Source organism: Ruditapes philippinarum, unplaced genomic scaffold, assembly GCF_026571515.1.
Source record: "Ruditapes philippinarum isolate M1 unplaced genomic scaffold, ASM2657151v2 ctg468_1_1_1_1, whole genome shotgun sequence".
In the NCBI taxonomy this organism is placed as follows: domain Eukaryota; kingdom Metazoa; phylum Mollusca; class Bivalvia; order Venerida; family Veneridae; genus Ruditapes; species Ruditapes philippinarum.
The window spans coordinates 293,556-320,355 of record NW_026857880.1 but is presented as its reverse complement, the minus strand read 5'-3'; the positions used below and the strand labels follow the sequence as shown (position 1 = coordinate 320,355).

The following is a 26,800-nucleotide window of genomic DNA, read 5'->3' as shown; positions in this document are numbered from 1 at the left end:
TTTTCTTGACAACAGGTCACAGTCCGTGGTGGTAAATGGCTCCACATCCAGCTCCATACCAGTCTCCTCCGGTGTTCCCCAGGGCTCGGTCCTCGGACCTCTCTTATTTCTTATATACATCAATGACCTTCCTGTATATGTCCAATCCTCTAAAGTCCGACTATTTGCTGATGACACGGCCATCTATCTATCTCTGACTGTCGCTTCTCATTCTAGCTTACTGCAAAACGACTTACACCAACTTGAACAATGGGAGACAAAATGGGACATGCAATTTAATCCGTCAAAATGCCAGGTTATCCAAATCACAAAACGAAAAACAGTCATTCCAACACAAAACATTCTACATAACACCACATTAGAAACAGTTCCATCTGCAAAATACCTTGGCATTACAATATCAAATGATCTAACATGGAACAAACACATAAACAACATCACCACAAAGGCAAATCAAACACTTGGTTTTCTACGCCGAAACATCAAGGTTCACTCAGAAAGGTTAAAGTCAACTGCATACAAGACACTTGTCAGGCCCCAGCTACACAGGAACTCTCATTGACCAGATAGAGTCCGTCCAGAGAAGGGCTGCTAGGTGGGTCAAACATGACTTTGGCCGTATGTCGAGTGTCACTGACATGTTGACTTCCCTTCAATGGAGGCGCCTTGACCTTCGGCGTATTGACCAACGCCTGGTCATGTTTCACAACATCTTGCATGACCAGGTGGCTATCCCTTTCCCAAAATATATCGTCCCTCTTACAAGATCATCAAGAACATCCCATCCTCATGCATTCCAACAAGTCCAAACTAAAACTGATTACTATAAATATTCATTTCTCCCAAGAACAATAGTCCACTGGAATGCTTTACCACCTGATATCATGAACTTGTCTGGCCCCGAGTTCAGTCTGGCTGTAAGCCGGATTGAACATACGTCTCCCTAAAATACCTTCTCTATTTTTAACCTGTTTTTAACAATATACTCATTTCCATTACTTTTATATTCTTTTATTTCAGCTCTTTTACTAACATTCTTGTCAGTTGACGCGCGTCAAGTCTAGGTTTGACTATATGGAAGATAGATAGATAGATAGATAGATATGTACATGTATTTATTAAACAGAAAATTCAAGTTTTTTTTTTATATAAATACAGGATTTAAATACATCTTGTGATATAGAAAATGACTCGTGGCTTCCACAACTCAGGAAATATTTATTTTCATACCACTTGATGAAAATAAATCTTGTATTTATAGATTTTTAGCTGTTTAGCCGAAGGCTCAGGGTGAGCTATTAGTATCAAAGGGGAATGCTCCGGCGTCCGTCGTCCGTCGTCATGCGGCAATAATCGTCTTCTTCTCTGAAACTACTATGCAGATTTACTTCAAATTTGGTCTGTAGCATCCTTGTGACAGTCATACTTAAATTTGCTCATGTCATTTCAATTGGCCCCTTTTAGGGGTCAGCAGAGCTAAAAATAGAAAAACCTTTAAGCATCTTCTTCTACAGAACTAATGGATGGATGATCACCAAACTTTGTCGGTAGCATTCTTGGGTAGTCTTTTACATGAGTACGCTAAATGTAGTCTATCGTTATTGCGCTTTTGCCTTACGCAGAATGCGCATGCGCAAAACGCAACATCGGTTGCTATGGAAAAATCGTATTGTAAAAAGGTCCGTCTTTTTTCTCAATAACAACAACAAAAATATATCAATGAAGTATATAAATATTGCTTCTAACTAATTTCATTCAAATATTACTTAATAAAAGTCAGTTATAAATGTACACCAGCTCTATAACTTTAACTATGCTCAATCATTTTAAACTAAATAGCTTATCGATATTGTCCGCGTTTTCCCAATATGTTTAAAATGTTCGATTAAGGCGTCCGCGTTTTAGACTATATCCTAGTTTTATAAATGTGAGTTGTTCCCCTTAGATGAAATCACTCCATTTGTTCAGTTTTTTTTCTTATCTCGAGCATGGTCACGGAGTCCAGCGAAGTGAGTATACGCGTTATGTTATACGTTTTGCTGAAATATTCATAATGTTTGCAATTAAGGAACGTATTTCCTTACTTTTTACAAACTGACAAATTAATTTCTGTTGGCGAATGTTTTTTGATGATAGAAATCTATGTTGAATTTTGGATTTTAAACAATTTATGGGAAAATAAGTTCTTCCAAAAACTTTATAAGCCGCTCTGTTACATTTTTGTTTTTCATCTGCTGCGGCATGTAAGTTTTTGATTAGACCAGTTACGAAACCTAACCAGAATAACATTGGTTGATATAACATTATTTTTCATTTGAAAAAAGGCCTACCCTAGTCCAACTAATTGTACTGCGCGACGAGATATTGTGCTATTTTCGTGTCTGGGCAATAAATCGCCTCGCGAGATTCTGCCCCAGAACGAAAATTTCTCGGAATCAAGCTTTGCACGTCAATATATTTTGACTAAAAATACCCTTGTCCCAATTCTAGTGTAGTTTGTGATAAAACAATTATTTTAATATTTAAAGTATCAGAACATTAATACCGTCATCAAAATTGCCGATTTCACTGACTACAGTCGGACATGACATGTAGGAGCTACGCGAGACCTCATATGACGTAATTCGCGGGAACCCATTAGAGTCGAGTTGTGTACTATATTTAACATTTTTGTTGACATTATTTCAATATTTATAATTCAAAAGAACGTTTTTATTTATTTTCTTTAATTTTTTAGTACTTAAATAAAATTATATTGAATACAAAGGACAGTACATCATCTTTTTCATTATCTTTAAAAAAAAGTAATTTCTAAAAAAGTTGAAAGCACATGGGTTCTGTTTTCTCAACTGTCCCCGCAAATTAACCCGTAAAAGTCAATCTCGTAATCACGTGGTCAAACATTTTGGCAACATGGCGGCCAAGTGCTGATTATTTTTACCTCTCGGAAACTATTAGGTAGTTTATGTTTATAATAAGTTTTTGATGTGTCCATTTTTGGCTTATCAACAGATTATACATAGTTTTATCAAAGTATGCTTTACTTTACTTCATGGCAGGGTCAGTAAATGAATACAAGCCTGTCAGTTTCTTGGCACGATTATTGGTGGACTTTCCCTACAGGTCTGTCTATAGCGTTCACATCATGTCATAATATATAAACCAGGGCTCATCCGGAAGGGCGATTCAGGCGAAAACTTCGCCGTGTATATTCCAATTTCGCTCTCCCGATTGATCAAAGAGAAGTCAACATCGCCGATAAAATCTTAATTCCCAAATAGTAATTACTTAGCGATGTAAAGAGCAGAGATTGTATCCGCCCATATGACGACCGCTAATTATGATTATCCAATCAGAGCGTCGCTTTATACTACCCTTCTACCTGTAAGCAAAGCGATAGACCGCCTACTCTAAACAGTAAATAATGAGAGCATTGGCCCGAAACGGTATAATTGTGTGATAGTTTTGCGAGTTTAATACGGGATTTGGCGATAATTATAGATTGTTTTTTCCCCCGATTATCTAAACACGTGCAATATTCCCTAATTGATATACGCGATGCACTTCGATGGCGGGTTTTTAACCCGAGTAAAGGCGATGTGCAATGGATTTTTCACGGCTATCACAAAACTGTTAGTCAATTAAAAATAATCAATTTCATTAATGATCAGCGACCGGATTAAAAACTTAATCATAGTTTTGAATGATTTCAGTCTGTTAACATCAATTTTTACTGTAAAATTGTTATGTCGCTCACGTCATGGCTACAAGGCGAAATGCCGAAACCGAGCAACTTAAGAAAGTTACTGATTCTGATAGTTACACCTACGCGAAAATTTAAGAAAGCCAATTTGCAAAAATCTTGCGATTGGTATGTTGTAGACAGTGGGGGTGTTTGGCATTAAATGCCAAATTTGACACAGTTTACGCACGTGGGCACGACATCCCGGCTAAACTACATATTGGTCGTATATCATGTAACGTATATAACAACAATTTGTCAGGAAAGAAGTGTTCTTTTTGTTTCAATATATATATTTGTTTTAATGTCGTAAATATGACGCTCAGATTAAGATTTATCAATATTGTAAATTTTAAAAAGCATTTTTTATAAAGATATTACCGAATTTAACATTTCATGAAAATAAAGGGAGGTAATTAGAAATTAATTTTCTACAATTTCTCAGTCAATTTTTCAATAAGAAATGAATGTATGTAATTTTAGTGATCAAATATAATGTGCACAAATGTTTGCAGTACATATTTTACATATTCTTTGATGTTTGAAAATTGTTTTATAAGCATAATTATATGCATATAACTGTGACATTACAACAGTTAGGAATTTGAAAGAAATTTCTGTTACCAGAACAGAATAGAACAGATATTATTAATCAATATCCAATGTGACTTCAGTGAGGAAAGTAAAAAATATAAAAAAAATTTTATTCATATTTGCAGCTCAAAAACATTTAGATGCCATTGCCAGATCTACTATTAATTAATCTACTATTAATTAATACTACTATTAATTAATCTACTATTAATTAATACACTGGAGAAATATTATATGTGATGTTAATTGTGTTTATATTACAATTAAAGGATGTATAGCCATGCATGTTAATGCATACACATTGGGTTGTTTCCATTCTCCCTAATTTTCGCGAGGAAGTCACTTCTCCCTAAAATTTCCCCCCAGGATGAGCCCTGTAAACACGTACGCTGAAGACCTTAAGCTGTTCCTTTTCTATTGGATTAAAGGTGTCATGTCTTGCACATTTCTGCATAAATATAAATTTTACCAACAGATAAATTTATTCATGTCATGTCTACTAATACATATTTTATAAAGTAGTGCATGCATACAACATCTGAAACATGTATGTAACAGATGAGTACTAGAAGATAAGTAAGGTAAGATGGCTTATAGGCATAGTCACAAAGCCTAAGGATACAACTAAATGGTGACATTGTCATGTTTTTTCCTGGCGCCCAACAGATAGATAATACGACCTTGCAAAAATCAAAAATCGATCTATAATTTGGATATTTATAGTTATTTTTAAGTTTGTTTGAAAGGGGGCCAAGTGGGCTCAGGTTCCTTGAGATAGGGGGCCATTTTAAAAATTTTGGGGCCAAGTACAAAAACTGAAATAAATCATTATTGTGAAAAATGTCAAATTTTGATACCAACGGTGTGATCATGATACATGATTATGTATATTCATTTGAATACTTAATCGATTTTCCACGTAGAATTTACCAGAAATGCACTAATTCATCAGGGATCATTCTGGTCAGGATTTTTAGTGAGAGATTGTCTCTCATTTGAGAAATTTTAATGAGAGAAATTAGATTTTCTTGAGAGATTTAATTTTCATGATGGGAGAGGTTAAAATATGGAAATTTCTAACTTTTTAAAATCACTGTACATATAAACATGGTTTATCTAATGAGGATATAAGAAGATGTAGCTCTGTTTGTTACAGTGATTTTTGTTTTCACTTTTTAGCTCGACTTTTCTATGAAAAGGGGAGCTATCCTACTCGCCCCGGCGTCGGCGTCGGCGTCACACCTTGGTTAAGTTTTTCGTACCACCCCACTTTATTTCAGAAGTATTACAAGTATGGCTTTGAAACTTACCATACTTGTTCACCATCATAACCTCCATCTACAGACAAGAGTACATAACTCTGTCAAGGTTTTTGACAGAATTATGGCCCTTTTTTGACTTAGAAAGTGTATTGAGCTTGGTTAAGTTTTTTGTACCACCTCACTTTATTTCAAAACCATTGGAGGTATTGCTTTGAAACTGACCATACTTGTTTACCATCACGACCTTCATCAACAGACAAGAGGACATAACTCTGTCAAGGTTTTTTGACAGAATTATGCCCCTTTTTGACTTAGAAAATACATTGAATATGGGTAAAATCCACTTATTGCCTTAACCCTTTGAGATATTGCTTTGAAACTTTTAATGCTATTTCACATCATTACCCCCATCTGTACGCAAGAGAAGGTAACTCTGTCAAGGATTTGTTTTTAAAAATTAAGGCCTTTTATCGACTTAGAATCTTGGTTAAGTTTTTAGTACCAGTCCACTTTTTGACTGAACTGTTTGAGATATTAATTTGAAAGTTGGAATACTTGTTTACAATCATGATTCCCAAACATGTCCAGGAGAAGGTAATTCTGTCAAAGATTTTATTTGAATTATGGCCCTTAACTGTCAATGTTTTGTATTATAGGCAAGCAGTGTTCAAGGGTATCACACAATTCAGTAAAATAATTCTTCACTAAATATCTTAATGCTCATGGCCATTGTTCACTTTAAAAATACAGAGATTCTTGTATTGCCTTTTACTGCAAAAACTTTTTTTATTGGCAAGCAATAAAAAAGTCGAGCGCGCTGTCTTACGGACAGCTCTTGTTTTATTCATTCTATGCCTTTTCTTTTGTGAATTTTTAAACATAATAAAATTCTAATTGTGAAAAATAAATATAACACTTTCATTCTGAAATATAAAAGAATTATACATGGATATCCGCTACAACTATTATTTGCAGCCAATGTTCCTAATGGACAACACTGTACTGTACAGAAGTGATTGTTGAGATTTGAAGAATATTTTTTATAACCTTACATTTTGTTTTCTATATGATTCTCTTCACACACCCACAGGTGCTCGTCCAGTCTTGGTGCCCATATAAAAAAATGAAGTTTAAAAAAAAAATTGAAAAAAAAAAAAACATCAAAATAACTATTTTGGGTTGAGTGTAAGAAAAAAAAAATTTGAAATTATTTTTTTTCCCTATACAGTAAAAACTCGCTAATGAGACCAATGAAGGGACTTTACAAATCTGGTCTTAATAGCGGGTTGGTCTCATTAATGAGTTTGGTCAAACAGAAAACCAGGCAATATATTAAGGGATACCATGTACTGTACACATGTTTATTTCTGGACTAACCTTTTTCAAATGAAAAGATATAAAGCATACACTATTATTTTTTTTATTTTCATTTATTTTATTTCACTTTTTAACATTATAAAATTTTTTAACTTCTTTTTAGAGGTACAAAATATATTATGAATGTCTTTAAACACAAACATATTTTTACATTCTTGTTAAAAGAGTGACACATCTTACTCAATAAAATCATCATTTTACTACAAAGCACACCGAACAATTAACCTTTAATTATTTTCACAGTTTTCATCGCCGATAACAACTTCAAAAACCTAATCGTATCATGTTTGTTTGTTTAAATTATGGAACGAAAGAGATAATGATAGCAGCAACAACTCTAAAAAACTTATTGAAAGTTTTCTGTTCAATATTTTGTTGTTTTAATCCTCCAGTTATGACATTAAAAGTGTGAAATTAAGAAATTATCGACAATATTATTGATAATTTCCGGATTTGATACAAAGTAACCTTGACCTCTGCCGTAAATTGGATGTCGTTAAATGTCGTAAAACTAGGACAACTGTTGTTTACATCACGTGTCAAAAAGATTTTAGCAATATACATGCATGTCAATATCAAGGTGAGAAAGTGCCCGCGGTCGTATTAATGGGTTTCCAAATGTACAGAATTTACGAAATGGGACTGAATTTACTGGTCGTATTACGGAATAACGGGTGGTCTCAAAATCGGGGTTAGCGACCATTAAAATAAAGAATAAAAAAATCGGGTCTTTAAAAAATCGTTCGTATTAGCGGGTTGGTCTCGAAAACGGGGTGGTCGTAAAGCGGGTTTTTACTGTATACCATTACTACGAAAAGGTCACCTAGTCGCCGTAACGCTATGGAGCTTTACTAGGACACGCTGTGGAACAACCACAATGTCGAGTTCTGTAACAATACAAGCTATTTTGCTACTCTTTACACATCATGCATTTAGAAAATTGTTTACATTCTTCATAGAACTACATTACATACAATCTTAAATACACGGTGATAGGGCGATTACCACAACTTTTCCGCGCAACGTCAAAATATCTTACTTCTGTCCGAGACACCGTATATTTCTGTGGTACAAAATGGACAGCAAGCCTGTAACCGAGACGAAAACAGCAGATAATTTGCTCAAAACAAGGTTAAATCATCATTTTTTCTTTTTCATCGAATGTGCCATTTAATTCGAAACTTATTTATCTTTACTACATGCAAAATGCTTCATTAATTAAGTCAGGATAGTGAAAACATTTAGGGCATACTGAAAAAAATCTTGCTTTGATTACGAAATATAACGTATTTCTAGTCAGTTCAGTTCATATAACTGGTCAAAATACACTATAAATATGTACATTATTGTCGTATGAACAAGTTACAATACATAAATAACCCGTTTTGTGTATATTTGGTTGATTTTTATGTTTCCACGTGTGTATTTTAAGGCACCGCACAACTTTGTCAATCATAAGATTAGGGCACCGCATTATTCCTCCATAAAATCACCGCATTTTTCTGTTTTTAGCACCGTTTATTTTTTATATTAATGTTTGCTTTAAGAAAAAGAAGACGTTCAAACCTATGTCTGAACAAGCCAAAGCTACGTGCGAAATTGACAAAGCTGCAGATACTGCAGCAACTGGAGAGCGCCCAACTAAGTCTTCTGATATCAGCAGTACGCCAATGGATCAGCGCCTCCCTGTATTTCAGGACGATATGCTTAACGCACCACATAAGAAAAAGAATATGAAGTCAAACTTTCGCAAAAGATTGTTTAAAAAAAGCACATTGGAGACCATGACTGAAGAGATTATGGAAATATTGCCCGGGTTCCTGCAAAAACTACACCATGAAAATTTGTGTTATGACTTTTGCAACTTTATCAAATTAGTATGCAATAAGAAATTCCCATTAACAAATATTTCATTCCTTTTGTTTCTCGATGTTGTTAGATGGTATAGTCTGCCAAGAACTTCAATCTTTCCATGTGGGGTTTATCAGTTTGAATAAGTTCGAAAAGGAAAAGACATCCTTATCTATATATAGATACCATTGCACTTATCTAAGTGGTAGTATTAACACAGATCAGACCTTCAGAAATATTCCATAACATAACGTATGATATAACAGCAACATAACATAACAGCAAGTAAACAATCTTTCATCAAATAAAACATATTTGCAAGAAGATTGTATAATTCAAAAGAAGACGGTGCCAGTATTTATCGGTTTAACGGAAAAAGAATGCGGGGTTTGAATTCAGTGTTGTACGGTGCTCCAATATTCTGGTCAGTAGGCCTTTGTTCAACATATATTCCCTGAAATTTACGATAGAAACACACAATTTTGTATGGAACTTGAACTTAGGGTTAACCATAATAAATATACGAGCTCGTTAGGTCATAGAACAAAGACATCGTCGTTATAAAACATGTTTTTGTGACAAATACGAGTCATGTTGAGGTACACATGATCTTTTGTAAACACTATTTCTTCGAAGTATGTGTTTTTTGTGAATTGTATTGTGCTAGATTAACGATAAATTGTCTCAAAAATTCGATGGAATACTTAAACAATTGGAATAATCTTGCAATGTCCAGCAGTAAGATATTTTGTAAGCTATTACCTGGAATTTGTTTATCCCGCCATTAATATTTTGTCCAGAAATATACGGTGTCTCGGTCAGAAGGATAATATTTTGACGTTGCGCGGAAAAGTTGTGGTAATCGCCCTATCACCGTGAAATAACTTACATTTTAACTCGGACACTCCAATTGGGTCGTCCGTCCGTCCGTAAACTTTTACTTTAAATGACATCTCCTCATAAACCACTAAGCCAATTTCATCCAAACTTCACAGGAATGTTCCTTTGGTGGTCACCTTTAAAAATTGTTCAAAGAATTTAATTCCATGCAAAACTCTGGTTGCCATGGCAACCGAAAGAAAAAACTTTAAATATCTTCTTTTAAACAACCATAAGAGCTAGAGCTTAGATATTTGGCATGAAACATCTTCTAGTGAGTGTCTACCAAGTTTGTTCAAATAAAAGCCCTGGGGTCAAAATTGGCCCCGCCCCGGGGGGTCATTGATTTTCCCTATATGCATATAGTAAAAACTTAAAAAATCTTCTTTTAAAGAACCCAAAGAGCTAGAGCTAAGATATTTAGCATGAAACATGTCCTAATGGGTGTCTACCAAGTTTGTTTAAATAAAAGCCCTGGGGTGAAAATTGGCCCGCCCCGGGGGTCATTGATTTTCCCTATATGCATATAGTAAAAACTTAAAAAATCTTCTTTTAAAGAACTCAAAGAGCTAGAGCTTAGATATTTGGCATGAAACATCTTCTAGTGAGTGTCTACCAAGTTTGTTCAAATAAAAGCCCTGGGGTCAAAATTGGCCCCGCCCCGGGGGGGGGGTCATTGATTTTCCCTATATGCATATAGTAAAAACTTAAAAAATCTTCTTTTAAAGAACCCAAAGAGCTAGAGCTAAGATATTTAGCATGAAACATGTTCTAATGGGTGTCTACCAAGTTTGTTCAAATAAAATCCCTTGGGTGAAAATTGGCCCCGCCCCGGGGGTCATTGATTTTCCCTATATGCATATTGTAAAAACTTAAAAAAATCTTCTCTTAAAGAACTCAAAGAGCTAGAGCTTAGATATTTGGCATGAAACATCTTCTAGTGTGTGTCTACCAAGTTTGTTTCAAATAAAAGCCCTGGGGTCAAAATTGGCCCGCCCCGGGGGGTCATTGATTTTTCCCCTATATGCATTATAGTAAAAACTTAAAAAATCTTCTTTTAAAAACCCCAAAGAAGCTAGAGCTAAGATATTTAGCATGAAACATGTTCTAATGGGTGTCTACCAAGTTTGTTCAAATAAAAGCCCTGGGGTGAAAATTGGCCCCGCCCCGGGGGGTCATTGATTTTCCCTATATGCATATAGTAAAAAACTTAAAAAATCTTCTTTTAAAGAACTCAAAGAGCTATGGCTAAGATATTGAGCATCAAACATGTTCTAAATAGGTGTCTACCAAGTTTGTTTCAAATACAAGCCCAGGGGTCAAAATTGGCTCCGCCCCGGGGTCATTGATTTTCTTTATATGTGTTTAGCAAAAACTTTAAATCTTCTTTTGAAAAACCCCAAATAGCTAAGGTTTAGATATTAAGCATGAAACATCTTCTAGTAAGTGTCTACCAAGTTTGTTCAAATAAAAGCCCTGGGGTCAAAACTGGCCCGGCCCTAGGGGTGTCATTGTTTTTAACTATATGTGTATAGTAAAAACTTAAAAAAAATCTTCTTTTAAAAAGCCCAATGAACTAGAGCTTAAATGTTTAACATGAAACATCTTCTTATGGGTGTCTACCAAGTTTGTGCAAAATAAAAAGCCCTTGGGTTAAATTGGCTCTGCAACGTTGGGGGGGGGGGGGGCCTATATACAGGTGAGCGACCTCTGGGCCATCATGGCCCTCTTGTTGGTATATGGTATCATCTATGGGTCCTCTACCAAAGTTGTTCAAATTTTGTCCCTAGTGTCAAAATTGGCCCCGCCCCGGGGGTCATAGGTTTTTCCTTATATGTATATAGTAAAATCTAAAAAAATCTTCTTCTCTGATTTGGCAAAGGCTACAGATAAGATATTTGGCATGAAACATTGTGTAGTAGACCTTTATCAAGATTGTTGAAATAATGGCCCTAGGGTCAAAATTGGTCCCGCCCCGGGGGGTCATTGATTTTCATTACATACATATAGCGAAAACTTGAAAAATCTTCTGGTCTGAAAGTAAATGGCCTAGAGCTTTGATATTTGGTCTATGGTATCATCTGAAGGTCCAATACCAAAGTTGTACAAATTTTGTCCCTAGTGTCAAAATTGGCCCAACCCCGGGGGGTCATAGGTTTCTAATATGTATATAGTGAAACATAAAAAAATCTTCTTCTCTGAATTGGCAAAGGCTACAGGTAAGATATTTGGCATGAAACATTGTGTGGTAGTCTTCTACCAAGATTGTTCAAATAATGGCCCTCGGGTCAAAATTGGCCCCGCCCTCGGGGGTCATTGATTTTCATTATATACATATAGTGAAAACTTGAAAAATCTTATGGTCTGAAAGTAAATGGCCTAGAGCTTTGATATTTGGTCTATGGTATCATCTATAGATCCAAAACCAAACTTAAAAAATCTTCTTTTAAAGAACCCAAAGAGCTAGAGCTAAGATATTTAGCATGAAACATCTTCTAATGGGTGTCTACCAAGTTTGTTCAAATAAAAGCCCTGGGGTCAAAATTGGCCCCGCCCCAGGGGGTCATTGATTTTCCCTATATGCATATAGTAAAAACTTAAAAAAATTTCTTTGAAAGAACCCAAAGAGCTAGAGCTAAGATATTTAGCATGAAACATGTTCTAATGGATGTCTACCATGTTCGTTCAAATAAGAGCCCTGGGGTCAAAATTGGCCCCGCCCCGGGGGTCATTCATTAGCTCGACTTTTTTTTTAGATATATACATATTATATATATACATACATATATATATATATATATATATATATATAGACATGAAAAATCTTCTTTTAGAAAACCCAATAAGCTAGACCTTAGATGTTTAGCATGAAACATCTTCTAATGGGTGTCAACCAAGTTTGTTCAAATAAAAGCCCTGGGGTTTAAACTGGCCCGGCTCCGGGGGGCCTATATACAGGTGAGCGACTTTGGGCCATCATGGCCCTCTTGTTTTAATCATGACATCGCGAAAATATGTGACAAATGAATATTTGTCTGTTTTCCGCTGAAACATTCACAATTCTATCTGTTGCTGATTGCAATTATATAAGATTAAATATTTTTGTTCAATAAAAGAATATTTATTATCAGCTATTTCATCAGGAATCGTAAAACAAAATTTTTAAATTTGTTCTTTACGGCAAAATTTACCGTGGTTGATGTGACATTTAGAAGATAAATTTTACCAGTATTTGTTTTTTGACATGTCCATTTTTATGTTAGTCTGTGTCAAACAATTTTTTTTAAACAATTATAAGTGTTTTGTGTAAATTCTCGACTTACAGATAGATAAAGGTAAGCCATCATACCGTATTTCTGTACGGTGAATTTGGGTTTCCGATCGGCAATTATTTTAGCCTAAATTTAGGCTAAATAATTCAAAGTGTTGGACTACTTTTTGGAGTTTTTTACACCGATTTCATTAATAAACAATTTGAAATTAAATTCTTGGTGGGAATCGTAAATTTTTCATCATATTTTTGTGTGATTTTAGCATTCTTTAGATTGTGATTAGACATTTTCCGGCTCAAATTGCTGTGCGAGATTTTCTCTCATTTCACAAATTTCTCTGCGATTTTGGTGATTTTTTGCGAGAAATCGCCAAAATCGCCCCCTAGAATGATCCCTGATTCATGACCAATTCAGAGATGAGGTTCAATAATACAACCGGTCGGCTTTTACTTACAAGCAGAATATGCAGCAGGATAAGTTAGGAAAGTGTAGTCTGCTTGTCTTATCTGATGAGTTGTGTCCGCTGGCATGTACATAATTTATATTTTTACCTTTTACAAAAGAAAACTGGAAACAAGCCGATATTTTGGGCATGTCTAAAACACTCACTACCATTTATGCTCCCATCATCTTCAACTAATACAATCGCATCTTCTCAGCCCTTTTCATCGAACTTCGAAATAAAGACCTCAAACACAATATAGTAAGAAAGTACGGAACGAATACTGTTATTCAGTTCAGAAAAAAAACATGTAAACAAATAGCTACTTAATGCTGGGAGTTGTTGACTAAGTTTTTTCCAATATATCAAGTAAAAGTCCATTTTAGAATTAAGTAAAATTTATAGATATCAGAGTAAACTGTACATTACTTATAAACTTATGAAAACCAAAAGTAAAAAACGTGTACCTGTCCACATTAATTCGGATTTGTTTATAATTGTTCATCAGTGGGTATTTTTAAATTGATAATGTTTGTAAGACATATTTTCAATCATACCTGTACCAAAACATACAGTATCAAGGGAAGTTTTGAATCACCTATTTCATTAGGTAGCCATTTAATATGAAAAATTGATATTGCTGTTCTTTCTTTTAACAGTAAGTGACAACAAGAAATTCAATAAGTACACTTGTCTTGTCTTGTTACTTAAACTTAATGTTCAATAGTAAAATATCCTTTCTTTAGAAATTGGGAGAAAATAGCATGTTGGATTTAAAGTCACACCAAGACTGTTAATGGTCTTGTAGTGACTTCTCAAGGAAGTCTTGATGAACTCCTTTGTGCATCATTTAAGGCATGAGGGAAAAGTTACTATAGCACCATTTTACTAATGCTCAGATTCTACAAAGACTGTGCAGTTTATTCTTGTGATATAATGGTTGTTTCAATATCTGTTTCTTTCATAGATTATTTATTTGTATTTGTAATTTACACATTTCAGGAATCTGTGGACCCTCCTTGTTAATACAAATCATGGAAACCTTGGAATGGGAACTTCTACATATCTTAAAATCAGACAATTGTAAGTAAACGTTTTTGTATTGTTTATTACTTACACTGCTAAATATTTAAAATGGCCTTGTCCTGATCTTTCAATAATGACGAAATTGTTTATTATTATAATAAGCATAAATTTCAAAATATTTACTGACTGAAAAGGGAACTGTGCAGACCCTGATCGGATCATGCAGTACTTTTTAACGGCCATTTTGGGGACCATTCCCCTATCCAAAATTACATATTTTCCTCTATTTCAGAAAAAAAAACTTGTCTCCTAAAGTTGTAAGTCAAAGGATTTTTTTTCTGAGTAATAGTGGGACAGTGAGCGACATTGTAGTTTGAGTAGAATATTGTATTATATCACAATTTCTTATTAACATTATTTAATGTTTCATACATAAAATTTCCCCTATTTTCTGCTCAACAAGACAATTGAACCCACCTTAGGGTTCGCCACGATTGCATTAAAGTGACAATGCTAATTTATTTATTGATATTGGCCACTGGCCCATTACAACAATACATACATTATGATATGATTACTTAAAATAACTGATAGCCAGTTAACAAATAACTTTTCCTGTTTTTCACAAGCAAGTGGCAATTTCTCCATACAAATATTTTTGAACAGTATAAAAACTGTTGCAACTTTGCCGTAATTGCAAAATGTAACTTGAAAAAGTGGACTTAATATTATAATTGTTATTACAGGCTCAAAGTTTGCCTTGCTTATTTTGAATCAGCCCCTTGAACCAGAACTTGAAATTTTCCATAAACTGTGGTCTAAAGGTAAGTTGTACATTTCTTAAAATTTCTATCTAAATTTTGTGTATGTTTCTTTTATTCACTTTTGTTTCAAGGCTAGTTCAAAATGTTTATTGTATTAATTTTGGTATAAAGATTATATCATGTAAGATGTTTGTTCCTGAAATTTTGGTTTCAATGTTTCTATATATAGAGAGTAACAGATGACTGGTGAATGAATAGGGTCAGTGATAGTGGATTATTTCCAGTTCCTTACCTATTGAACTTGTCAGATCAATGACTCACATTTCTGCACTTACTTTATATACCTTGCGTTCAAGGCTACAGTGGACCCAAAACATTGTTGCCCCTGTTTGTTATGTTACAAGATGGTTGCTTAGTTGCAATATCAAACTTCTGACAGCAACAGCTTTGTTGTCGTTTCTTCTGATACATTCAAAGCTTTACTAATTGGTGTTGTGAATATTTATTATTTCTTAAACTATGATTATATTTTTCTCAAGCCTGATTTTACTCATCTTTAGTGTGTTGTGTCATTCAAATAAGAATTGTGTAGACTAGACATGTTTAGTATAAATCTTGTTGAAATGACAAAGTTCTTTTGTAAGAGCCTGTACAGTCATTGTACTCATTACACTAAGTTTAAGACAAGTATTATTTGGGAATATTATATTGTTTCAAATTTCAATGTCTTTATAACACAGCTGTATATAAGGCATGTGTAGATGGAGGGACCAATGAGCTGTATGATACACTGGGAGAACAAAGAGGGGAACATGTGCCAGATATCATCACTGGTGACTTTGATTCTGCCAGGGCAGATGTCTTACAGTTTTATAAAGATAAGGTGAATGTTTACTTACATTATTGCATCAGACATTTACTAGGGCTGAAAACTCATCACCTTGTCAGGACAAGCAGACTTGTCTGAATGACAAGTATACATGGCTGAACTATTTGGTTTATACAGAATTTATTTTAGTATGATTGTGTAGGAAGCTATAAGCTTATATACACACTTTCGAATCCGTTCCTGGAACCAACCAGTACTGAGCAATGAGCGTTAAGTTTCTTGCTCAAGGAAACAACGACTTGCCCCTGACAGGGTTTGAACCCATGCGTCTAGCGATCATTAGATTACTAGTCTGACAGGGATTTTGACAGAATTACTGTAAAATCACTATTATTCGTGGGGCACGAATTTTCGTGGTTTTCGTGGGTAGGTCAATCCACGAATTTAAGATCCCACGAACTTTTCTCCCAACAAATACCACTTACCCAGTCTTTGTTCTATATATTACAAACATGCGTCGGCTCTTTTCCGGCCGATATTTCGTGAAATGGATGTATATACAGACAGATAATCAGGTTAGTAACATATTAAATCCGTTTACAATATTTAAGAAATTTGAAAGATAACTCGATTATAATGTCCTCAATTTACTGTCACAAATGTCGCATATACGTACTTGATCGTTGTAGTCTACTAGCAACAAGAATACTTGACATAATCGAGTAAATATGGGAACCCAGGCAGTGCAATAATTAGCGCTAATAAAAAGTTTGCTCTTATTTATTAAAAAAAGTCTTTGATATTAATGTCGTAAATACACAAAACTATATAAAAAATACGATCGCTAAAACAGATTTATTGTACATTCTTTTGTCATTTTAAATGATCCAGTTTATATGAATTTTAATCTGTATTTGTGCGAATGCTATTCCGTAAACATCAAAGACGCCACCGACTTTTACAAGATACACATATACTCGTATTATTTACCGAGATTAATTTATATGCATGTAAATTTACACAGTCGCTGTGACGTTGCGTGTAGTTACTGTCAAATATGTTAAGACCAATTCAGGGTGTAAACTTTTAAACTCGCTGGTTAAAACCTGTCAGGTGTCGTATAAATTATGCGATGTTTACATTGGCGAATTACAGGGGCAGTGTGTCCAATGGAGGTGCGTATCATGTCACATAAATGTGTTAATTGCAGTCAATTATCGGCAGTAACTGTGCTATATAATTTATGCCCAGAGGCAAGGATTAAATTTATTGACAAGCGCTGTGTGACAAGTAAAGATATGTACATGTTGTAAGTAAAAATGTTCGGCGATTAAGTTTAAGATTATTTTGCATTAGGTTACTGATTTTTTTTTAACAAGAAAATGAAAATCCACGAATTTAAGAACCCACGAAAATGCCCTTTTTGATAAAACCACGAATTTTCATGCCCACGAATTTAAGTGAATTCGCAGTATGGCTCTTTTTGAACTTTAAAATTCTACATTAAACTTCTATATTTTGAGTATGTAATAACAAATATTGAAAGGTTTATATATATGTTGACTTATGTATCTTATATTTTCAGGGTGTGGAGATAATAAACACACCAGATCAGGATGATACAGACTTCACAAAATGTTTAAAACTTATATTAGAACGGAGGAAGATGCACCAGGTGAATATATCTTGGCACTCTGACACTACTAAGATAATATTGGGACTTTTGAGTTTTCTGGTGAGGAAGTCCTCAGATTTCCTATGGTGCCCCCCCCCCCACCCCCCCACCCTCCACCAGAGTAGAACCACCAAATGTTTGTAAGCTAATTGGATAGCTTTCTTACACGAAAGAACAGTCCCTGACAGAAAGTCCCTGACAGAATTCAAACTTGGTCAGACATGCATGATTTAATTTTGCCAGCAAGATGCACTCATTTCCCTAGGCCTGATATGAAATTGATATGTTTATGATTTTAATTAATATGTTTATTAATGGTGAATTTCTATGATAATGCTTTATATTTAAAGTTATCAATGCATTTTCCTCACTACAATGGACCTTATAGGAGTTAATTAAGCAATGTTATTGTAAGTTTTTGTAAAAACATGATCTCTGGTATAAATTTTGCAAATTTATAATGTGATGGAAGTAACCTATGCACCATAGATATAAACTTTTTTAAAGTTGTTTCCTTCAAAATTGCAGATTGAGTGTGTCATTGCACTAAGTGCATTTGGAGGTAGACTGGATCAGCAATTTGCCAATATTAACACATTATTTACAGCCAGTCAACTTGCTGGAAGTGTACCAGTCTATCTTTTGAGCAGCCAATCTATGACCTGCTTACTTCAAAAGGTAAATTTATTCAGTGTTTGAATATTATCTTGATTGTACCATGCAATTAGCCGGACAGGATGAGTGTTTAACTGTGCATTGGGTGATCTCTTTTTGTTTCCTGGAAAGTGCAGATAAATTTCCTTGGTTGATGATTTATGAAATCCTTTTTGGTCATAAATACTGTACCTCTGCTCTAGCATGTACAGATGTGATTGCAGTTTCTTTGTATAAGTGAAGGCATCTAGTTCTTATAAACTGCTGGACAGCCTGTCCAGGAATGTTGGTGTGACAGAACTGTGCTCTGGCTTATTCAAAGTGGCTTACTTCTTTGATCTAAAGAGTATACTATAAAAACCACCAGTACTTTCTTGATTACTTTTTTGCTGAAACAGAAATAACTTCAGGTAAATAATAGAAATTTACAGGTACATATAGACACAGAAATTACTACAGATGATGAATTATTTATAGCTTGAAATTATTATTAATATGATTTTTCTAATTTTTTTGGCAAACTTGTCATTTATACTCTTTCTGATAGCACCAAACTTTACAGACAGGCTTTATGTTGTCCTACAATATGTGTGTTACATGTATATTATAGCTATATCCATTTGTTTATAATGACTGACAAATCGTTCTAATTATGCCCCCATTTCGAAGAAAAGGGGGTATATTGCTTTGCACTTGTCGGTCCGTCGGTCCGTCAGTCCGTAGACCAAATGGTTTCCCAGTGATAACTAAAGAACCCTTAGGCCTAGGAACTTCAAACTTGGTATGGTGATTGGTCATGACCAGTAGATGACCCCTATTGATTTTGGGGTCAAGGGGTCAAAGGTCAAGGTCACATTGACCTTGTAAGCAAAAACGGTTTCCGATCAATAACTAAAGAACCTTAAGGCCTAGGAACTTCAAACTTGGTATGGTGATTGGTCATGATCAGTAGATGACCCCTATTGATTTTGGGGTCAAGGGGTCAAAGGTCAAGGTCACATTGACCTTGTAAGCAAAAACGGTTTCTGATCAATAACTAAAGAACTTTAAGGCCTAGGAACTTCAAACTTGGTATGGTGATTGGTCATGATCAGTAGATGACCCCTATTGATTTTGGGGTCAAAGGTCAAGGTCACATTGACCTCTTGGGTAAAAACGGTTTCTGACCAATAACAAAAGAACCCTTAGGCCTAGGAACTTCAAACTTGGTATGGTGATTGGTTATGACCAGCAGATGACCCCTATTGATTTTGGGGTTAAGGGGTCAAAGGTCAAGGTCACATTGACCTTGTAGGTAAAAACGGTTTCCGATCAATAACAAAAGAACCCTTAGGCCTAGGAACTTCAAACTTGATATGGTGATTGGTCATGATCAGTAGATGACCCCTATTGATTGTGGGGTCAAGGGGTCAAAGGTCAAGGTCACATTGACCTCTTAGGTTAAAACGGTTTCCGATCAATAACTAAAGAACCCTTAGGCCAAGGGACTTCAAACTTGGTATGGTGATTGGTCATGACCAGCAGATGACCCCTATTGATATTGGGGTTAAGGGGTCAATGGGCAAGGTCACATTGACCTTGTAGGTAAAAATGCTTTACAATCAATAACTTAAGAACCCTTAGGCTTAGGAACTTCAAACTTGGTATGGTGATTGGTCATGACCAGCAGATGACCTATTGATTTTGGGGTCAAGGGGTCAAAGGTCAAGGTCACATTGACCTTGTAGGTAAAAATGGTTTCCGATCAATTAACTAAAAACGCTTAGGCCTAGGAACTTCAAACTTTGTATGATGATTGGTCATGACCAGCAGATGACCCCTATTGAGTTTTGGGTCAAGGGGTCAAAGGTCAAGGTCACATTGACCTTGTAAGTAAAAACGGTTTCAGATCAAAAACTTAAGAACGCTTAGGCCTAGGAACTTCAAACTTGGTATGGTGATTTGTCATGACCAGCAGATTACCCCTATTGATTTTGGGATCAAGGGGTCAAAAGTCAAGGTCACATTGACATTGTAAGTAAAAACGGTTTCTGATCAATAACTAAAGAACGCTTCGGCCTAGGAACTTCAAACTTGGTATGGTGATTGGTCATGACCAGCAGATGACCCCTATTGATTTTGGGGTCAAAGGTCAAGGTCACATTGACCTTGTATGTTAAAACGGTTTCCGATCAATAACTAAAGAACCCTTAGGCCTAGGAGCTTCAAACTTGGTATGGTGATTGGTCATGACCAGCAGATGACCTATTGATTTTGGGCCAAGGGGTCAAAGGTCAAGGTCACATTTACCTTGTAGGTAAAAACGGTTTCTGATCAATTAACTAAAATCGCTTAGGCCTAGGAACTTCAAACTTTGTATGATGATTGGTCGTGACCAGCAGATGACCCCTATTGAGTTTTGGGTCAAGGGGTCAAAGGTTAAGGTCATGACCAGTAGATACTTGATAACCCTTATTAATTGTTTGATCACTGGGTCAGAAGTCATGCATAATAACCTTATCACATGACTAATTGGCTGCAGATAGGGGGCATACATGTTTTACAAACATATCTTGTTTAAATTAGATATTAATGTGATGATGGCCAACTTTCCAGATTTTTAAATTGAATTAAGGTCTAGTTAATGTAATTCTTGTTCCCTCGGCATTCATAAGTGCACGTAAGAATCTAAAAGAAACAACAATTCTGTGTAGATTTACATTTAATTGAATATTCTGAAGTGAATTTTTGTAATTACTTTTTTGCATATTAAAAACTTATTTTTCATTTTTTTAGGTTTTGGAAACTTCCTGAATATATAAATGTACAAGAATATTATTGTCCAAATAGAAATATTTCGTTGTTATCAAGTTTTGTCAACAGATCATATGGCTATCATTTATCCTTAACCTTCTGAAATCAAAAGTAATTAGCTTTTGTCACTAGTTGAGTGCCAGACTGGCCTGCATATTTGTTTAGTCTAACCAAGCTCTTTACTGTTGGTAGCTGAATGTTGTATTTTTATATTGTAATCCCTTTATCAAATGGCCAGTTCCAAATTCAATGCTGGCGAGATTCATTAAGCAAGTTGGCACAATAATTTTATTTCGTTCAAACAAATAAATTTTCGTCTAAAATGAGATAACATCCGCAGCGCATGCCCATCAGTGTGCTTCCGTTCGCCTCGGCGATAACACATTTTTTGTAGTTGTGCGAAGTGCAATTAGATGCTATAATTTAGATTTTTCAATGCGCGTAGCGTATTGTTTACTTTGTAATAAGTTTATAGAAGGTTTTTTCTATTACGTGTGGCGTAATTTTACGAGTTACAATTGGGAAAAAAATTTTTATAACCAAATTGTGCACCGCCCGTAGGGTGGTGGGGTATTACTACTTCAGTTTTTTTAATTAGATTGTGATATAAAAAAAAAAATTGGCGACTTTGTCGCAAGACATGCAAAAAGAGATAAAGACAAAAGAACAAAAAATGAAGAAAAAGGAAAGTCGAGCCAAAATGGGAAAACTCGTCCAAAAAAACAAAGTAATGAACCCGAGTGCGAGAGTTCAAATGAAAAATCACGGAAAATGATAGAGATAAATTATAATCAGGAGTGTATGATGGATTTACTAAGATCAATTAAAAATGATCAAAATTTTTTAGTAAATCGTTTAGATTTGTTGGATGGTCGTATTCATAATCTAAAAGATTCTAGTAATGATCAGTATTGTGATTACTACAATGAGAATTACGAAGGTGATGAAATGCAAGATAGTTATGAACAATACATAATTATTGTGTATGTTTCAGGGATGCCACAGATTGAAGGTGAATTCTGGGTATGAAGGTGATAGTTGTGGTTTGGTACCAATAGCTGGTAAATGTAACTGTATATCAACTACAGGACTCAAGTGGAATCTAGGTATTATAATATAATCTTTGTACATTGCAAAGAACAAGTAACTTTTACTGGAAAACTTGTTAAAGTTTTTTTAGCTCACCTGTCACAAAGTGACAGGGTGAGCTTTTGTGATCGCTTTTCGTCCGGCGTCCGTCCGTCCGTCGTCAGTCCGTCGTCCGTCCGTCCGTAAACTTTTGCTTTAAATGACATCTCCTCATAAACCACTGAGCCAATTTCATCCAAACTTCACGGGAATGTTCCTTTGGTGGTCACCTTTAAAAATTGTTCTAAGAATTTAATTCCATGCAGAACTCTGGTTGCCATGGCAACCGAAAGAAAAATCTTTAAATATCTTCTTTTAAACAACCCTAAGAGCTAGAGCTTAGATATTTGGCATGAAACATCTTCTAATCAGTGTCTACCAAGTTTTTTCAAATAAAAGCCCTGGGGTCAAAATTGGCCCCGCCCCAGGGGGTCATTGATTTTCCCTATATGTATATAGTAAAAACTTAAAAAATCTTCTTTTAAAGAACCCAAAGAGCTAGAGCTAAGATATTTAGCATGAAACATGTTCTAATGGGTGTCTACCAAGTTTGTTCAAATAAAAGCCCTGGGGTCAAAATTGGCCCCGCCCCGGGGGTCATTGATTTTCCCTATATGCATATAGTAAAAACTTAAAAAATCTTCTTTTAAGGAACTCAAAGAGCTATGGCTAAGATATTGAGCATCAAACATGTTCTAATAGGTGTCTACCAAGTTTGTTCAAATAAAAGCCCTGGGGTCAAAATTGGCCCCGCCCCGGGGGGTCATTGATTTTCCCTATATGCATATAGTTAAAACTTAAAAAATCTTCTTTTAAAGAACCAAAAGAGTTAGAGCTAAGACATTTGGCATGAAACATCTTCTAGTGAGTGTCTACCAAGTTTGTTCAAATAAAAGCCCTGGGGTCAAAACTGGCCCCGCCGCGGGGGGTCATTGATTTTCCCTATATGCATATAGTAAAAACTTAAAAAATCTTCTTTTAAAGAACTGTAAGAGCTAGAGCTTAGATATTTGGCATGAAATATCTTCTAGTGAATGTCTACCAAGTTTGTTCAAATAAAAGCCCTGGGGTCAAAATTGGCCCCGCCCCAGGGGGTCATTGATTTTCCCTATATGCATATAGTAAAAACTTAAAAATCTTCTTTTAAAGAACCCAAAGAGCTAGAGCTAAGATATTTAGCATGAAAACATCTTCTAATGAGTGTCTACCAAGTTTGTTCAAATAAAAGCCCTGAGGTCAAAATTGGCCCTGTCCCAGGGGGTCATAGATTTTCCCTATATGCATATAGTAAAATCTTAAAAAATCTTCTTTTAAAGAATTCAAAGAGCTAGAGCTAAGATATTTAGCATGAAACATCTTCTAGTGAGTGTCTACCAAGTTTGTTCAAATAAAAGCCCTGGGGTCAAAATTGGCCCCGCCCCGGCATACTTCCCGAAATACGTCGGTCCGACGGACATGTCCGATAAATTTTGATCAGGTCCGACAATCTTTTATTCCGGATCGGTCCGAATGTCCGGCTTTTATCCAAACCGCATGTATACAAAATGGCTAAAGCTGCCAAACCTGGGAAAAAACGAAAATCTAAGTCAGAGGAACGCGAAGAACAGCAAAAGGATGAAAAGAATAGACCTGAGACAAAATTTAATGAAAAATGGAAGCAGAACCATGAATCGTTGGTGTATGATAGGGAGGAGATGAAAATGCACTGTACGGAATGTGCCCATTTTTACGGCGAAAAAATTAAAAACAAAAAGAGTCTTAGAAATACAAACACAAGTTTTTCTTTGATTTTGATCAGTTTTATTTGGTCTGACAGATTTCGTTTCAGTCCGACAGATTTTCATGGTTTGTCAGACCGAATGTCTGACAGTTTTTTTTAACTTTCGGGAAGTCTGCCCCGGGGGGTCATTGGTTTTCCCTATATGCATATAGTAAAAACTTAAAAAATCTTCTTTTAAAGAACCGTAAGAGCTAGAGCTTAGATATTTGGCATGAAACATCTTCTAGTAAATGTCTACCAAGTTTGTTCAAATAAAAGCCCTGGGGTCAAAATTGGCCCCGCCCCAGGGGGTCATTGATTTTCCCTATATGCATATAGTAAAAACTTAAAAAATCTTCTTTTAAAGAACCCAAAGAGCTAGAGCTAAGATATTTAGCATGAAACATGTTCTAATGGGTATCTACCAAGTATGTTCAAATAAAAGCCCTGGGGTCAAAACTGGCCCCCGCCCCGGGGGTCATTTATTTTCCTTATATGTGTATAGCAAAAAAACTTAAAAATCTTCTTTGAACAAACCCAAATAGCTAGAGTTTAGATATTAAGCATGAAACATCTTTAAGTAAATATCTACAAAGTTTGTTCAAATAAAAGCCTGGGGTCAAAACTGGCCCTGCCCCAGGGGTGTCATTGTTTTTAACTATATGTGTATAGTAAAAACTTAAAAAATCTTCTTTTAAAAAAACCCAATGAGCTAGAACTTAGATGTTTAGCAATTGAAACATCTTCTTATGGGTGTCTACCAAGTCTGTTCAAATAAACAAAATAAAAGCCCTTGGGTAAAAATTGGCCCGGGGGGAGGGGGGGCTATATACAGGTGAGCGACCTCAGGGCCATCATGGCCCTCTTGTTTAAAATATCCATCTTTTCAAAAAAGTCTAAAATATACCTTTTTTTTGTTGGCATATCATATGTTGGCAAATGTTGAAAAATGTTAAATTGATGAAAATCCAGACATAAGAGAACTATCTCAGTTTGTTTGTTTGTTTCATTTTACGCCTTTTTCCAACAGTATTTCAGTCATATAAGCGGGTAGTTTCCTAACCATCGTTCCTAGAGAGTTACACCAGTACTAGACTACCTTCCTTCCTCCGTGCTAAACTACCAAAGCATCTCCCGGGGATCGAACCCACGCCAGAGAGGTAACTGGATTAGAAGTCATCGACTCTAACCCCTCGACCACAGAGGAAAGAAAATTACAACTTATGCTATAAATCATGCATTTTCCTTTTTTCTAAATTTATTCAAAATAGTCAAAAACTTTAAGGTATTAATATTGATAATCTGCTTTATTTTTAGAATCTGATTTTAATAATATGTACATTCAAAAAGGAAACTTTTGTTATTTGTAGTGTACATTGTATCTCTCATTTTAATTAATAACAGACAAACAGGCGATGAGTTTTGGGGAATTAATCAGCACATCAAATACATGGAATGGAGACAGTGATGTAACGGTTGAAACAGACAATTCTTTGCTGTGGATGATGAATGTAAAGCTTCAAAAAGATGAGTGCATGCCGTTATCAGAATATAATAACTGGTCATAATTGAATTGTTTTGATATGCATGTATCTGTTATGAATATAAAGAAGCTCCACTGTGATTCAAAGGCTTAAAATATACAAAATTTGAAATTCACATGCAAAAGGTATCAAAGAGATTATTCATGACTAAATTGAAAATAAATTTTAGCGCGATTTAAAGCCAGATTCGAGTTAAAAGTGTTTAAAACACTTCATTTTGGGGTCATTTTGAAAAAAGCAAATAAAATTTGAAATTATCATTCAGGGAAAACTTAGTGAGCAAATGATCATAAATTTTTCACACAAACATCAAATGATACACCTATCTCAAAAAGATATTTCCAGTCCTGTTTTGTCAAAAAACAGTGGTGGAGCCTCTTTAAGAATTTATATAAGAAAGTGCTAAACTAGATCAGCGAACAGTATAGAGTCTGGTCAGACTGCATTAATTTTCAAATTTGGCTAGCAGTATACAAAGTCTGTCGTTGTCCTAGGGAAGCATTCTGAAAGTTGATAGTACAGTCGTTACACCGTGAAATAGTGGTGTGCTGCAAGGTTATGTATTTTTACTTTTAGTTAGCTGATTTAAAGTGACATTATGCCAATCTTCAAGTAAATGGTGAGTGTTCAATTAAAATCAATTTTAAGATAACTACATTTTGTCACATTTGTTTTCAATTTTATAATAAAAGTCACCTTTGTCCCAAAACTCCCGTGACCCACATAATATCTTTAAATATCCTTCGGAAAGTATAAGTATTATTCAATTTATAACTGTCCTTATATATTTTAGACAGTTTTAGTATGTTTTCCTAAAATTTTAGTATGTTTTCCTAAGCAATTGTGGTTATCAATTATTGTTCAATCACCATTGAAATAATCTTTTGAAAAATGCAACTAATTTATCTCAGCTTGACAGTAAACAAGAAATGAACATAATGTCACTTTAATAGTCTAGATTTATTTCAGTTTTAAGCTCACTTTTCACTTTTAAGCCAAACACTAAAAATGTGCAAACACAAGTGAAAAACACTTATTTATTAAAATTATTAGATTTAAAGACAGGTATAATTTTTCTCACATCTAGTACTTTGTATGTTTTGTGACAGATACCTGAAATCACTTTATTACTTCCCCTTAACTTTTGTATTAAGGGCTATTATTATCTATTTTTGTATAAGCAGAAGAATTAAACAGATAACTTATTCA

General features: G+C 35.0%; 1 protein-coding gene across 1 annotated transcript; it reads left to right on the top strand.

Moving 5' to 3' along the window:
• The first annotated feature begins 1,898 nt into the window (after positions 1-1,898).
• LOC132751347 (thiamin pyrophosphokinase 1-like) lies at positions 1,899-26,800 on the top strand. The gene is made up of 8 exons (XM_060741507.1): positions 1,899-2,009; positions 14,422-14,502; positions 15,192-15,269; positions 15,950-16,092; positions 17,624-17,713; positions 18,242-18,391; positions 22,155-22,266; positions 25,452-26,800. Exons 1-8 carry the CDS (start codon positions 1,946-1,948, stop codon positions 25,613-25,615), a joined length of 882 nt encoding a protein of 293 aa, XP_060597490.1. The 5' UTR covers positions 1,899-1,945; the 3' UTR covers positions 25,616-26,800.

Coding starts and splice junctions, on each gene's coding strand:
- LOC132751347 (XM_060741507.1), top strand. CDS start 1,946: ATGAAATCACTCCATTTGTTCAGTTTTTTTTCTTATCTCGAGCATGGT. Junction 15,270..15,949: donor CCATAAACTGTGGTCTAAAG/GTAAGTTGTACA, acceptor TTTATAACACAG/CTGTATATAAGGCATGTGTA. Junction 18,392..22,154: donor TGACCTGCTTACTTCAAAAG/GTAAATTTATTC, acceptor TGTATGTTTCAG/GGATGCCACAGATTGAAGGT.